Source organism: Trichoderma breve, chromosome 2 (genome assembly GCF_028502605.1).
Source record: "Trichoderma breve strain T069 chromosome 2, whole genome shotgun sequence".
NCBI lineage: Eukaryota > Fungi > Ascomycota > Sordariomycetes > Hypocreales > Hypocreaceae > Trichoderma > Trichoderma breve.
This window is the reverse complement of record NC_079233.1, coordinates 985,269-1,000,414: the sequence shown is the minus strand read 5'-3', so window position 1 is coordinate 1,000,414 and position 15,146 is coordinate 985,269. Positions and strand designations below refer to the sequence as shown.

Below are 15,146 nucleotides of genomic sequence, written 5' to 3'. Positions count from 1 at the left end.
CCAGCTGAAGTTACCACTCCACTCTCCTGACTCCTTTGTTTCGAGCTTTTTGTGTTTTTCTATACCCATGGAATTTGGACATGTACAAATAGTACTGCATATTTTGAGCTGCATAGTGTAATTAAATTAGGAATCACATATAGATCCTGGCAATATCTAATAGAAGCATGAATCACTCACATTACTGGGTATCATCGGGAGGCCGATCCCACGATTTCCGGCTGGCCTCTTTTCGTGTGGTTGCTCCCAAATCTCGTCCAACAAACTGAATAACCCAATCTTTGACGAGTCGTGTCTTTTCCCGTTGAGGATGCTTCGCAGCCGTTCGTCTAGCGATGTCTTTATTATCATAGTAGCCGCCCCCTCCGCTCCGCCATAGGAGGCTCACACGCGTCAAATTCTTGCGCAGACTTTGGCCATAAACCTTGCCGCGGAAAACGTGAAGTGCCACATTTTCCATCAACACAACGTCTTGTCGGCGGAGCTTGCTCACTTGGCTGGTTGAGACCTGGTCGTTGGATAGCCAAAAAGTTACCGCAAAACCTGATTTGGTGTCATCACCAACCAGGACTTCAACCAGCGATAAAGTTGTGCCCCAACGCGTTGTGACAGTCCGAGGCTGGGCGATGGAGATAACGGCAACGATCAAATTCAGTGTCACTGTCTGGGGGCTCAGGGCGAGGATGCGAGCTGCTGAAGGAACGTCTTCTAAATCTGAGAGGTGTGATGGCACCGGCGTCGGTAGTGACCGAGTGGGGTCTTGCAGGGAGACCTCGTTTGAAGAGGTTGTGGTGAATGATGTAGTATCTTCAGTTGTGTTCAAGCTGAAACTGCCCAGTTGACTGGATGGTATCAAGTTGTGAGCGGCCAGCGACTCCTCAACAAATTGTGTGAGGAGTGTTCCTCCATCGTCGCCACGGTCAAAGGATTGTGTATCATCTCCAGGGAGAGCATCCGCCGTGGTGAAGAACTCGCGATGAGCTTGAAAGGGGATGTCTAGGATGCTGTGATTTTGGCTCAGGCCAGTGTGAAGAGGACGACGGTTGAGCGGCACAGACCGCCAAACGGCGTGGGTTTGTGATGCAATTTCAGCGTCCGAGGTCGGGTCTGTGTGTTGCCGTAGTTTGGGCTTGCCGGTGTCTAGAGGGCCAAATATGGTGTGGAATGACTCCTCAAAGCTGTTGAGAGTGCAGGATTGGGGGTTCACAGAGGCTGGAGACGGGGCTCCAACGAAGAGGATGAGGCTAGGCAATGGCGTTGGTGCTGGTGCAGGCATATCTCTTGGTCAATGAGAATGCTGCCAAGGATTGACGTTGCACTGTTTCCTTTGTATTCGTGTTTGTGTGTCCCAGTTTGAGGCTATCTCTCTCTTACTGCGATGCTGTTGGAACCAACCAACCGCCTCCACAAAAGACCCCTGTCATGCCCCGGATTTAGTACGTGGCCATGTACGAGTCCATGTAACCCGCACACGTGAGTATTGGTTGCTTGTGACTCTGTAAGATGTTGGTGCAATAAACATGCTATTCATTAGACATTGATACGTGGTATTTCGTAGTTGGGTTTCTAGAAGTTGAACGTGAAAGTGTCAAAAAGCTTCAAAACTCTCTCCACTTCACGTGTCCTCTCAAACCCCGTTATTCCATTACCTAAGGCCCCTAAGCGCGCTTCTCCATACTGACAATGAAGCTGAGATTTGCACTAGTCAGCACCTAAACGGTATCAGCCGTCGCCATAACGCCACTATAATCGAATCGGCCTCAGAACATCTGCCAGCGTGTTTGTCTGGCCCCCGATTCAGGTACCAGCATCTCCAATCGTCTTTGCCGAGGCTCAATCTCCACCCGAACCCCAGAAAACCCAGCCATGCCGAGCAGAGCCCATAAGGAGCATCTTGCATGCGGCCTGCCGTTTGCTTCTGAAAGAATGGAGCTGAGACTATCCAGGACTGTCCTATTCACGAAGCCAGGTTGCTAAGATTCAGCGATCAACTTAAAGAGTCTTGCTGAGCCGGCAACTCACATATAGACCAACTATCGTGGAATCCCGACGCGATACAAACGGCCTCTCACTCAGTCTTCCTCTTTATCAATTCAAATAGCACAGCCGCCATCGAGATTCCCCTCTGCCTTGTGCCTTGTTATAACTAGAATTCATATCCTGTATATACACACGTATACATAGATAGGGCGACACCACCATGGCTTCTTCCTCCTCACCCTCATCCTCCGTCTTCGACATCCGCGAGCACACCGTCCAGGCATCGCACATACGGGAATACCCTCGCGCAACCGCAGTCTCGCAAGACGAACCGTTTCTGCTCAGCGTAAAGCAATACACTCCCCGGAACGGCGGCCCTCCGCGCAAAGGCGACATCACCATCGTGGGCTCTCATGCAAATGGCTTTCCAAAGGTCTGTCCCACTCTCACCCTCAAGATATCATGATGCAGAGCGCTAAACAAAAACCAGGAACTCTATGAGCCTCTCTACGAGGAATTCTTGAAAGAATTGGAAAAGCAGGGTCTTCGGTTGCGTGCCATCTGGATCACTGATGCCGCTCACCAAGGCCAAAGTGGCATCCTCAATGCGGCCAACCTGGGCAATGACCGTACGTCTCTTCTCATCTCTCATCCTTCATCTCACCTCACTCTACCCCCCATCTCATATCTTCCATCCTACAATATACACGTAATAAATATGTAAATATACTAACATGTAAACACAGCCAACTGGCTCGACTACGCCCGCGACATCCTCCACGTCATCAACACCTTCCGCATGCCCCGGCCCATCATCGCCATGGGCCACTCCTTTGGCGCAAACGCCCTCACAAACGTCGCCCTCATGCACCCGCGCCTCTTCACCGGCATCGTCATGCTCGACCCCGTCATCGCCCGCTTCACCGCCCCCAAGAAGCTTCCCAGCTCGCCCGAGACATACCGCGGGCCGGCCTCCCTCAGCGCCACCCGCCGCGAGGTCTGGCCTTCTCGTGCCGCCGCCGCCGCCGCGTTCCGCTCGAAACCGTTCTATCAGGCATGGGATCCTCGTGTGCTCGATCTCTTCATCCGGTACGGCCTGCGCGATGTCGAGGCTTCGTCTACTTCTCAGCAGGACGAATCCCAGACCCCCGTCCGCCTTACTACAACCAAGCACCAGGAGGTCTTTACTTTTATTCGTCCCCTTTGGCCGGCCATCGACCCCGTCAGCAAACTCATCACTCACCCTTCCCGCGCCCCCGATCATGACTTCGATCCAGACACTCCCCCCGTCTTCCCCTTCTACCGCTCCGAGGGCAACAACACCGCAGCCCGCCTCCCCCATCTCCGCCCCCCAGTCCTATACATCTTCGGCGCCACAAGCGACGTCTCCCTCCCCCATCTAATCCGCGAAAAGCTCGAAAAGACAGGCACCGGCGTCGGAGGCAGCGGAGGCGCCAAAGCCGGCCGCGTAAAAGAGGTCACGCACCCCAAGAGCGGCCACCTCGTGCCTCTAGAAGAGCCCGTGTTCTGCGCAAAGGCTGCAGCCGAGTGGGCCAAGACAGAGATGGACAAGTGGTGGGAGGAAGAGAAAGAGTATGAGGAATGGGCGAAGAAGCCATTGGAAGAGAAATCGACGTTGGATGATGAGTTTATGAAGCGCCTTGTGGCGAATCGTAAGAGTGACAAGACGAAAGCGAACTTGTAGAGTAGACAATGTCTTTTTCTGGGCTTCTTTCTTTTGTTAGTTTGGCGGCATATTTTCGTTTAGATAGAGGCTTTTCTTTTTCTTCTCTTTTTGCATTGTACAAACTCGATGCAGCAAATAGCCCAAATCTAGTATTGAGAGTACATGTCCATGAGCAGTCAGGACTCTGTATCTAGTGTGATGATAATGGGCCGGCAATCCGATTCATACATAATGACCATCAATGAATTAGAAATTATGATATGTTCGATATAAATCTATAAAGCGTCATCACATGTGAACAATATGCTCGCCTTTCTTCACGCGTGAAAACTACTCTACTACAGGGAAACGAAATACAAACATGCCTGCCATATTTGCAATCAATATGCTTCAATATCTAATTGGCCGTCACATAACATAAGACATCTGCTGCTATTCTAGGTCCCGCTTTCAAAAACACGCTTGCATTCAATTTCTTTTAAAAAGCCGCTGAATATCTAAAATACTAAGCTATGCCGTATAAGCTTCTCAAAGACAATCTCAGCTTATCCTAAATTTGCTGTTCCCATCAATCATAATCGCTCAAATATAATACATACTATCCCTGAGATTGGCATGCACCTGTCTCCCTGCCGTGCCACCTCCGGCCCCGGATATCGTTGACACACTCTCCGTATCATCACCAGCTCCGTAATGCTCAGGGCGGTGTTGGCGAGCCCGTTCGCAGACAATGTCCGCATAATACGCTGGCGGACAGATGCTGACAGCCTTGGTGGCGCGGCCAAAGAGATAGCACAGCTCGTGCGTTAGACGCTCCAGCTCGTCGGTGGCCTTAGCCCCGAACTTCGCGCGGAAGATTTCGTCGAGAAGAACGGTATAGTGGGCTGGCCGAGCGGTGCCTTGAAGGGCTTCGTGGGCTGTCATGAAGAAGTCCCAGTACCTTGCCTGGGTCACGCCCCGATCCACAACCGTTCCATTGATAGTGTTGCCAGATTTGGACATATCATCTGCTGAGGTAGGGTAAAAGCGAGTCTGGTGCCGCTTCACCGCGACCAAAATTGTGAGTTTTGGCTGGGCCTGGGTGGCGGGATACTTCTTGCGGCAGGCCTCTCTGATGATCGGCAGTTCATTGTCGAGCACCTGGGAAAATTGACTCTCGGAGACGCCGTCTCGGTAGATGACGATGTTTTCTGGATATTTGTTTCCATTGTGCTTGCTCCAGGTATCCAGCCGTATCATAAATGCATCTAGTAGTTTGTCGCTGAGCATCTCTTGCCTTGGAGGTTGCTCCCACGCTATCGCAGGCCATTGGGCGAGATCTCTGTCGATGCTGGATACGAAGCCCGCCAGACTGGGAGTATCGCTGCTTTTCCTCTGGCTCATGTTGGTTGGGTGAGTAACATCGTAGCCAACAATCATGGCCTTGCCATCACTTAGAATGCCAAAATCGTCTCGTAGCTTGTGGTTGGTGCCGCCGGCCTTCAGGTTGATCTTGAGCCCGACGTTGGCAAAATAGGCTGGATTTGCCTTTGCAAACTGCTGGGCTACTACGCAACTCGTATGAATTCCATACGTACAGTCGCCCAGCGTCTTGATCCTGCTATATAAGCCGGTGGAGTCCTTTTCGGGAAGGATGATGACGAAGAGCTGGACATCATTCTTTTTCAGCCAGTCAAAGACATTCTCAAGATTCGAGGGATCGGCCACCTCCCGGAATGGATCCATGGGGGTTTTGTTGATGTTGATGCCCATACTAACCAACCATTCTCCGTAACTTAACACCACCGATTTATCGACGGCCCTCCTACGCTGATGATCTGCCATGAGATTGACCCAAGTCCAGCGCTCAAACCTCTTGCCTGGCTTGACGACCTTAACTGATCTCATGTTCCATTGGCCCTTGGATGGAGCTACGTCAGCCCTCTTACCATTGGCAATATAGCTCACCATCGGCGCATTGAGAATTCTTCCCTGTACGGTAAGCAACCTCTTGTCGACAGAGAGGCCGAATTTGTCTAGTTCGTTGTCGTCAAGATTGAGAGCCTGACGGCTGGCCGCGCTAATCGACAGAGCATTGGAATATGGCGAGCGGCATGCAAATTCAAGCATTGCTGTTGTCTCCTCCATGGTGAGAGTGGCTTTGATCGCCTGTCCAGGCTGGATCTCCACCATCTCGGCCGGAATGTAAGTGAAGGGATTTTGGTCAGTGCCCATGTCGATCAACGGATAATCTTTCAGTGTAATGTCAAAGCCTTCGACTCATGTTAGACCCAATCTCTCGAAAACGAACGAACGTCGAAAAGAAAAATATCAAAAAAAAAAAAAAAAAAAAAAAAAAGGAGGGAGGGGGGGTTGCTTACTCTGTTTGAAATAGTCGAAGACTGTGATATATCGGCCTCCTCCTCCATCCGTGTTCTGCCAAAACTGGACATTTTTTGGTCCCGCATACTCCCAATCACGGTCAAACTTTGGTGGATTGGCAATACCACGCCCTTTACGGAATACATCCCCAGCAGTGGCCAACCCCTGTATGGCCTTGGATCGACGAATTTTTTTGCCTGTGGCGAGAATCATGGTTCTCCAAGCACGCGATTTGGGCAGGAATTTACCAAAGGCCCTGAGTTTCTTCATGGCTTGGTAGTCGGTCTTTGGAGCAGCCCTCAAGCCTAGGTTGTCGAGTATGTCCGTCAATGAGCCTGACAGCCTAAAGACACCGTGTGTCACGTTGACGTTTAGCAGGATGCGGCCTGTTCCCAGACGTGTAGATTGAAAATAGCCGCGGGCGGCGGACAGGGCATGCCAGTTATGGGTGAGCTTTTCGATAACCTTGTCGTTGCCAAAGGGGAAGAAACGGTGTGACCCAATGGTACCGGTTTTGTCGAAATCGCTCCTTGGCCCGTGACCCAAAATGGTGTTGAGAGCATCGACGGCTTCGGGGAAGCGTGGGAAGGCGACGTCTTCATTGGTAACCGGCTCGTCAGCCGAGGACGTCAGATACTTCTTCATGCTGCCCACATTAATCTCACTGGGGCCGTGAAAATGGACACGATAGGTTTCCAAGACCTCATCATCTCCCTCATCTTTGGGAATCTGGATGATCATGGGGTTTTCAGGGAGGTTGACTTTTTTGAGCGTGATGATCTGGCTCTTGAACTCTGAGGCAGCGACAAAAGACTTGTCTTGCTCCAAAAGCTTTGCAAGGGTCTCTCTGATAACGAGAAAAAGTTCCCTGCCCCTGACCTCCTGTTCAGTTTCCTGTGTCCCCCCTGTGTCGGGAGCTGGCCTTGAGGAGGCTTTGCCACCACGCTTGGATCCCTTTTTCGGAGCTGCCGACTTGGTGACCTTCTTCTTGACCTCAATGGTATACTTGAAGAAAGAATCACGGGTGACATTGACCTTGAAGTAATTTGCCCAAAGAACGACGGGCCTGCCTTGTGAGCCGAACGCTGGCCTGGCAGGGAGCCGGTCGTTCATTGGAGGCGGGGGTTTGGGGCCAACATTGCCGCCTCCTCTCTTTTTGCCTTTAACACTCATGCCAGCCATCTGAGAGGTGATGGATGCAAGCGAGGCGGATTGCAGTGAGACAATCTGGGTTTCAAGTTGGGCGACTTCAGCATTGGGAGTTGGAATCGCATCGCCGTAGCTACAGGATGAGTTAGGCAAATGTTGACAATGATGTGAAAGATAAAGACTTACCCAAAGGCCCTGGAAATACCAGGAGAGACATCACGCCCCCGGCCCCGACCTCGACCGCCGCCTCGCGAACCATCTCCCCGGAAGCCGCTGAAGCTACCACGATAACCGCCGCGTTCTCCTCCTCCACGATCGTAGCCTCCTCTGCCACGACCTCCGCCGTAATCTCCACGATCGTAACCGCCTCTCCCGCGGCCTCCGCCGTAGTCGCCGCGATCAAAGCCTCCTCTTCCTCGGCCACCACCCCGGTCGCCGCCACCGCCTCGGTCACCGCCGCCTCGACCCCGATCGCCGCCCCGGCCCCTATCACCACCTCGGCCGCCACCCCGTCCTCGATCGCTACCCCGGCCCCGGTCGCCGCCGCGGTTGCCGCGGTTGCCTCTGTCAGCCATGAGAAAGCTCTGCGCAACTTGAAGGAAGCAAGATGTATATCAAAGATGTGTGTAAGTGATATATATCAGGGAGAAAGCAAAAGCGCTGTAATGAGAATAAAAGTATCAAAATATTGAAGTAGAAAGCGAGGGTATAGATAGTCTGGTAAAGAGTGAAAGCAATTGATGGCTGAGTAAAAGACGGTATGTGAGCATAAACAAAGGACAGAAAAGCAGATAAATGGATCGCTCTGGAAATGTCAAGCGCAAGAGGGGCGTGCTTGACCAATCAATCAAGAACAGCAAACGGCCAATGCAGCAAGACGTGATGAGTTGCAGCTACCAGAAGCTGCCTGAAGCTGCGCAGCAGCTCTTTTCCCGTGAGTCTGGAAAGAGACTCGATGGTTGGGAGGGTTGAGGTTTGACTTTGGGAGGCGAGGAATGACGCCAGTCCGAGAGCTCCCCACAGGGTCTTTTAAGAGGGCCCTTATCGGGGTTCTGCGGGGTGAAAACACAGGTGCCGTGTCAGCCAGAGGTCTGAGAGCTTCTCATGCAAGATATCGCATGCCTGCAGCTCCTTGTTGGTTGTGTCGTTTGCTCGTCGGCCGTGAATTTTGCGTATTGCCTTGCACTGAAATCTGCACGCTGCTTTGTCGAGATCTGGCTATGCACCTACACGCTGCAGTTGGGCAATGCGTGTTTGTTTGTAGGTAGATGGGTCTGAATGGAGATGAAGAGGCAGACAGGTCCCTTTGGTAGATATCCAGCCTCGTATAGTAGCTGTTGAATGGCAAAAAACGCCTGAGAACGAATATGTAATGCGTTGATGTAAAGATTTGAGAGATCCCGCGTGTCCATGCAGCCATCAACACACCATATATATCTGCAGCTGAGATGCCCATCTTCATTGATGCACACCCACTCCCAACATCGGACGGACAGCAGCAGCCAAACAAAATCTTTTCCCTCCCACCCTTGCGCAAGCCGCTGGCCTCCGACATGGGCCTCGTTGCCATTGTCGGCCTCCCAAAGAGTCACCGTCCATTATTCCCACTGTCCGCCCGCGCAGGTCGAGGCTGATTCGCTCTAGGCAAGAGAAGTGACAGGGCGCCTCTTTTTCTGCCTGGCTGGGCACCATCTGCGGCATTCTGCAACATCTGCACCCGCTCCTTCATCGCCGATTGAGAGGTTCAACCTCACATTTCTCGACACCTAGCCAGGCCAGGAGTAGGGGGCCTGCATTCTGAGAATTGACATGCAGCCGTCGGTTGCACCCGCGCTTCACGCCACCTCACGGCGCGTCAGGCCATGGAAGCAATGTTGATGTTGTGGTACTCTAGCTATCGAGAGCCTGATGGATGCGGCATCGTCATCAAGGCGGGCCTCAGACCTCTGTCCCAGCACGTGGCCCATCAGCTTGTAGTTGTCGAGAATAATGATTGTGATGTGCTGTTCTCTTCATTTGGCTGGTAGCCATTGAGCCCATTGAGTCTGGTGTCTGCTAGAGATTGTGGTTACGGAACGGCCTTGTTGTCTTCATCACAGCGTTGCATATTGTTTGTAGTGTTGCATGCAGGATACATTACATTACATGTATGCAGATGTAGGCATTCACCTTTGCCACTCCGGACCATTTCTCTTACCTCTCAATGTACATATTGACGCCCAACTTGTGGTAATGTCGGAGCATGTACTCTGTACCTATGGAGTAGACCTACCGCATACCTTAGCCGGTAGGCGTTGGTTCTCTTATGCAATACTCACAGATACGGCACCCTTGTGTTGATCTGTGTATTCGGAGCATCCCTCCGTGCTGTCATTCATTCGTCCGCTTATTTACGGCGGGCGTTGTCACACTGCGCACATCAGTGGTATTCAAGAATAGGGCCTTCTTCATCCTTGGCTTCCACGGCTCTGTATCGCATAAAGAGCATCTGCGCGACCATGGCTCCATGTTTCCAATAACCTCATGCAATGTTCGTAGGCGTCTTCTACACCTTGGTAACCACAGGCCATAAAAGGACTTCTTGTTAGAGAAGGTGCTAATCAGCCGGCGCAGCCCTTGGATATGCTCCATCACCCCAGACAGCTTCACCTGACACTGTGAACAGCAATAAAAAGAAAATCACAAGGGAAAAATGGAAATAAGTGAAACAGTCGCTGTATTGGCAAAAAATGAAATTCAATTCCGGCGCCGGGAGTCGAACCCGGATCGCCGCGGGACTTTCTAGTGAAAGCGCGGTATGCTAGCCACTACACCACGTCGGATATGCTTATTTGATGCATACGATTGGTCAAAGTTTAACTTATATAACACTGATTCGCGTCTGATCGACGGCTGGATCTGCTGTTGTTTACGCAGACAAACGCTTTGGTGAGATATATAAGAGGACAAAGCTTGCTCTTAGTGTCACATTTACCAGTTGGTTGAGTATACTGCGTATTATGAGCTGCCTAAGAACAGTGACAGTTGGCATTTGATGATGTATCTGATCAAGTTTTGCATGGCCTCTCATTGCCATTGCAATTTCACTTCAGCAACAAGTAATACGGTAAATTTCTACAGGATCATGGCATTGTCTAAGTACATATGGGATTGAAGGAGAATGAGTACTTTCTTGGAGTTAATGACGAAAATTGTGGTCAACAGATTCAGTGGTAAGTTGCGCATGAACGCAGATCAATACATATTACATGTTTCCTATATAATGTAAATCATGCTTCTATGTGGCGATATAAACCTAGGTAAATACTCCTATTTAGTTTGTGATTAATATTTGGCATACATGAATGCATAGCCTCTTATACAACCACATAGATCCACTTGATGATAGGTAGGCAAAACCTAAGCAATGGTATCAAGCCCATTCAGTCTTTCAGAGTATACTTATCCTCCCAAGACTTCACGGTGCCTCTTGACAAAGTCCTCCACCGTCTCTGGGCGACGTCCAGTAATTTTCTTCACAACATCGTTTGTCCCATCCATCATCCCCTTCTCATGCATCGGGACAATACCCTGAACATGTTGAGACAGGTACGGTATGTCCTGGCCCGCCACTTCCCGAACCCACTCCTCTCCAGAGATTTGCTCGTAGCGAATCTCTCTGCCGAGAGTCTTGCTGACAATCTCGGCGATCTCAGGCGGCGTCAGCTCCACAGGTCCGAGGAGTTTGTAAGTCTTTCCCACATGAGACCAAGGATCGGCAAGGATCTCGGTGATGACAGCCCCTTGATCCTCGCATGAAATCGGAGCAAAGCGACCATTTGGTCCAAACGGAACCGCATAACGTCCCTGCCGAATCATCCCTTGCATAAAGGTCAACCACTCATTGAAAGCTGTTGGCTGAAGATGGGTCACCGGAATAGGTGCCCAGTCAAAGACTCGCTCCGCAAGCCAGTGATGCATGGCCGAGTCGCTGGTGGCATCCGGGCGGGACGTCCGCTGCGAGATGTTGAGAATGAATTCAGCCTTGGCTTCAATAGCTGCCATGGAGTAGTTTGCTGTCGCTTCCACAAGGCCAGGTTGCATAGGGTAAACGAAGTAGGCCCGCTTGACTCCCCCAAACGCACGTCGTACAGAGCGGAGGTCGAGATAGTCCCCGACAAAGATTTCAGCGCCCAAGTCTGAGAGTTTGCGAGCACGCTCATCGTCTTTGTGGACCATGGCACGGACAGGATAGCCTCTTTCAAGAAGCATCCTGGTAGCAATGCTACCGGTGCGACCTGCGGCACCAGCAATGAGGATCTTGGGCTTGTCTGACATAATTCTTTGTATGTGTCTGATGTCTAAACTGATGGAGTATTTGTTTTTCATCTTATTACAGTTCAGAGACTCTTGTTATATAGAAATATCCACTGCTATGTCGTCTGAAAAGATTCCTCATCCTCATTGTAACACATTGCCCATAGGCTATCCAAGTTTACAGTCGGGTATTCGAATTGTAGACTACCAGGGGACCATAAACCCATAAAGAGATGATGATAAAAACTGTACAGGAATCATTCAGTGATTAGTATAAAATAGTGTGGTGATCCTGAAGGAACGGAATCCGCGATTCGGAAGTTACCGAAGTCGTACAGGGCACAATACAATCACAGACAATGCTGCATTGAATATACAACCTGATGAAACATTAAGAAACAAAATGATACGCTAATTCTCCCAGAACATTGGTATCATCTCTGCTATTTCAGTATGCTCTTCTTCGATTCGCAGAGGATAATGACAAGTCATCCCAAGATCGGTACATTGAGATCAAAGTAGCACACACTTCTCTTTTTTTAAATCTATAAAACTTCAATACTGTCTTTTTCTTCTTTTCTTTCGAATTTCACAAAATAATCTGCTGAGCTCCGAGTCATACACAGAGATTGATCTACTGGTGGATATTGTTCGCTATACAGTCTCATCGATCCGCCAGGGCACCATTTCCCGGTTTCGGTTAGATCCAAAGTGAGCAGTTGACTTAGCAGTGAAGGCCAGTATTAGTCGAAAGCATATTACACGTTAATTGCCGGCGCTCTGAGACGATGATACATTCCTTAAACGTTTTTTGTGAATAGGGGGGCATAAGATCTCGGGAATTCGAAGTGATACCCGGCAGGAAGGTCTATGGGATGATTAGATATCTCCTTTTCAGCGGCAGTTCAAAGCGACAAGCTCGAGATATATAAAGCCTTGACTGAATCCCTCAGAGACCCGAGTATATACAACAGCATTAGGAGCCAAGCAACAATATATTACTCATTCCATCCCTCACAAGATTAAACAATGGCTGAATCTCCGGTTGACGAAATTCTTCAGCGAAACAAGTATGGGAAACCCATATTTTCGTCGTGCATACCAACTAAACGCTTGACCACAGAAACTTTGCCACGACCCATAGGCCATACAAATTCTTTTCTGAGGGTCAAGGTTCGAAGAGACCGTCGATACTCATAAGTAAGATCCACGTGGTGCAATTGTAGACAAGGCCCCGTTGCTGATCTGAACTCAAGTAACCTGTCTCGACCCAAGATGCAACCCTGAAGAGTTCTTCAGTCTTTTACCAGGCGGTACAGCTCATCTTTGGAATTACTTTCTGTACTTTGTCGCTGACGTACCCATAGATGCTGCTATCATACGCGTCGGGGGTGGTAGAGTTGCTCCGCTCATCGCCCAAATTATTTCCTTGGACTGCTTCCTCGGCAGCCTCAAAGAGATAATGGTGATTCATCATACAGGTACGGAGGCCGTATATGTTTGTATTGAGCGCAGGCTAACCTGCTTTTGATGATTTGTATAATACAGACTGCGGAGCTACTCACATGACTGAGAAGATGATTCACGACCACGTTTTGAAGGAAGACGGAGTTACCATCGAGGATGCAGCCCAGCTGGTGCTTCCGTTCATTACTGAGTGAGTTTCAATCGAATACCAGTTGGGAAAAGCAGTAAGCTAATTATCACAGCCTGGAAAAAAGTGTTCGGGACGATGTCAAATTGCTGAAAGCATCGAGAATCATTCGTCGTGAGCTGAGGGAGAATGCGAGCGGCTATCTTTACGACGTCAAGTCTGGACTTGTCCGGCGTGTCTAAAAGTTATTCTTCAGGTGTAGAATGATAACTTAATGGGAAGCAATAAAAAACGCCAGTTCTGCATATGGCGACATGACGTGCCCTCCGCCCACAAGATGTTATTCTCTCAAACCTTGAGCTAGTTGGGAATCCGTATGATATATAAATTTTATACACAAACTTAAAATGACCATTACAGTTCAAGAGTGCCAAGGAGCGGGAGCAAAATTGCAACCTGGAAAGCAACGACATGCGTGTTCTCCAGTCCGTCGTGCTCTAGGTGCGGTGGATGGATGCCTGAAGCTCGCCATACAGAACTGAGCTTCTTCCATGCACCAATAAAGTAGTCCAACAATCATCCATCTATCTTGACAATCTTTCCCATATATATTTAGGTACCTACAAAAAACCCCTCGGTGGATTCCTACAAACTTTCTAGGTTCCAGGTACCTACATACTAGCAAGATATAGTTTTGGAAGCCTGCGCAAGAAAAACGCCATCTCATCATACTATGAACAATGATGGCAGTGCAAACGCAAAGAGAGAAAAAATCTTGATCTGTCCAACTTCCCATGAGTCATAATACAAAGTATAAGCTGGCGGCTACATGGATCCCATCCCATTATAAAATGCCCCCCATCTTCCCTCCCATCTTCCCTCCCATCTTCCCTCCCATTCTCCCATCCTTTCCCCCTCGCCATCCAGACCAAACCAAGAATCTCGCTCCAACATCCTCCGCACCTGCACTGGCGTACATGTAGTCGACAAACCTGCCAATCCATGCTAACCACATCACACAGGACACGTTGCGCCAACACAAGTCTCGGCTCCTGAATGTCAGTGATGAGCCGGTCTTCGTGACGAAAGCGAAGATGAAGACGAAGACGGAGGCAAACAGAAAGGTCTCAACGGTGTTTCTTCTTCGCACCAGCAGACAAGCCGCCGAATGCAATGAAAAAAAGGGGAAGAGAGGAAGCAGCGCCACCTGGAGGTAGTGTAATACCAGGGGCGCGAGAAGATGGATCAAAAATTGTGCCGGGGTACTAACCAGACCTGCTGATCATCCCAAGGTGTTAGTCGCCTCACGCAGGGCCTTGGCGATGTCAACACTCGTCCCGACCTCTTGAGCGTCAGTGACGAGCCGGCGAAAGATATCACTGCAAGTGTCTGGAGAAAGGAGAAAAGAAGATAGAATCGGAGAAGAGGTGAAGGGGAATTTATACCTCTGAGAAGCACGTGTTCGCTTAGTGAGTTGTGTCAAGCGAGGCTCTCGTCGTGGAAAGAGCGGCCATGACTAACGGAGAGCAGGTGCATACCCAGTGAACTGGGTGATTCGGAGAAGGAGCAATCTTTTTACGCGCGCAGTCTTTTTACACAATCATTTTTACGCAATCTTTTTTGCGCAGCCCGGAGACTTTTTACGCGGTATTTTGGCAACATCAGCGCCCATCTCGACACTGTAAATGTCGGTGATGAGCCAGCTTTTGGAGTTTCCAATGCATTCAAGCACATGATGCGATACGTCTCGGCAAAGGAGAAAAGAAAACAGCCTGAGAGAAGAGGGGAAGCAAAATTCATCCCATCAAAAGGCATGTACATACGTACCAAAAAAGAAGCTGATAATGCTCATGCCATGGAAAGAGTGACGGTAACCAGCTAACAGAAAGGCAGGAGTTGATTCAAGAAGGGGCAGTGGTCGATTTTATCGACTGCCCATTTGCAGGTCTATATATTGACCAGGAAGTACCTAGTAGTACCTATGTACTAAGGTACTAGCAACAAGCGAGATGCATGTCTTGAGGTACATGTATCGGGGCGACATGGTCGTCCAGTTGGTAAGTACCATCCCCAGAACCC

General features: G+C 49.8%; 5 protein-coding genes across 5 annotated transcripts; 2 read left to right on the top strand and 3 right to left on the bottom strand.

Moving 5' to 3' along the window:
* Positions 1–181: 181 nt before the first annotated feature.
* Positions 182–1,276, bottom strand: T069G_02563 (uncharacterized protein; the record flags this gene model as incomplete). The annotated part of the gene is made up of 1 exon (XM_056169773.1): positions 182–1,276. The coding sequence occupies one exon, from the start codon at positions 1,274–1,276 to the stop codon at positions 182–184; it is 1,095 nt and encodes a 364-aa protein (XP_056030665.1).
* Positions 1,277–2,200: 924 nt separating this feature from the next.
* T069G_02562 (alpha/beta hydrolase family domain-containing protein) lies at positions 2,201–3,685 on the top strand (the record flags this gene model as incomplete). Its single annotated transcript, XM_056169772.1, has 3 exons — positions 2,201–2,413; positions 2,471–2,609; positions 2,727–3,685. The coding sequence occupies 3 exons, from the start codon at positions 2,201–2,203 to the stop codon at positions 3,683–3,685; spliced, it is 1,311 nt and encodes a 436-aa protein (XP_056030664.1).
* Positions 3,686–4,249: 564 nt separating this feature from the next.
* T069G_02561 (piwi domain-containing protein) lies at positions 4,250–7,752 on the bottom strand (the record flags this gene model as incomplete). The annotated part of the gene is made up of 5 exons (XM_056169771.1): positions 4,250–5,898; positions 6,028–6,225; positions 6,277–6,922; positions 7,010–7,310; positions 7,364–7,752. 5 exons carry the CDS (start codon positions 7,750–7,752, stop codon positions 4,250–4,252), a joined length of 3,183 nt encoding a protein of 1,060 aa, XP_056030663.1.
* Positions 7,753–10,618: 2,866 nt separating this feature from the next.
* Positions 10,619–11,494, bottom strand: T069G_02560 (nmrA-like family domain-containing protein; the record flags this gene model as incomplete). Its single annotated transcript, XM_056169770.1, has 1 exon — positions 10,619–11,494. One exon carries the CDS (start codon positions 11,492–11,494, stop codon positions 10,619–10,621), a length of 876 nt encoding a protein of 291 aa, XP_056030662.1.
* A 1,008-nt stretch (positions 11,495–12,502) lies between these two features.
* Positions 12,503–13,309, top strand: T069G_02559 (carbonic anhydrase domain-containing protein; the record flags this gene model as incomplete). The annotated part of the gene is made up of 6 exons (XM_056169769.1): positions 12,503–12,543; positions 12,597–12,673; positions 12,730–12,786; positions 12,841–12,954; positions 13,022–13,130; positions 13,183–13,309. The coding sequence occupies 6 exons, from the start codon at positions 12,503–12,505 to the stop codon at positions 13,307–13,309; spliced, it is 525 nt and encodes a 174-aa protein (XP_056030661.1).
* Between the last annotated feature and the right edge of the window lie 1,837 nt (positions 13,310–15,146).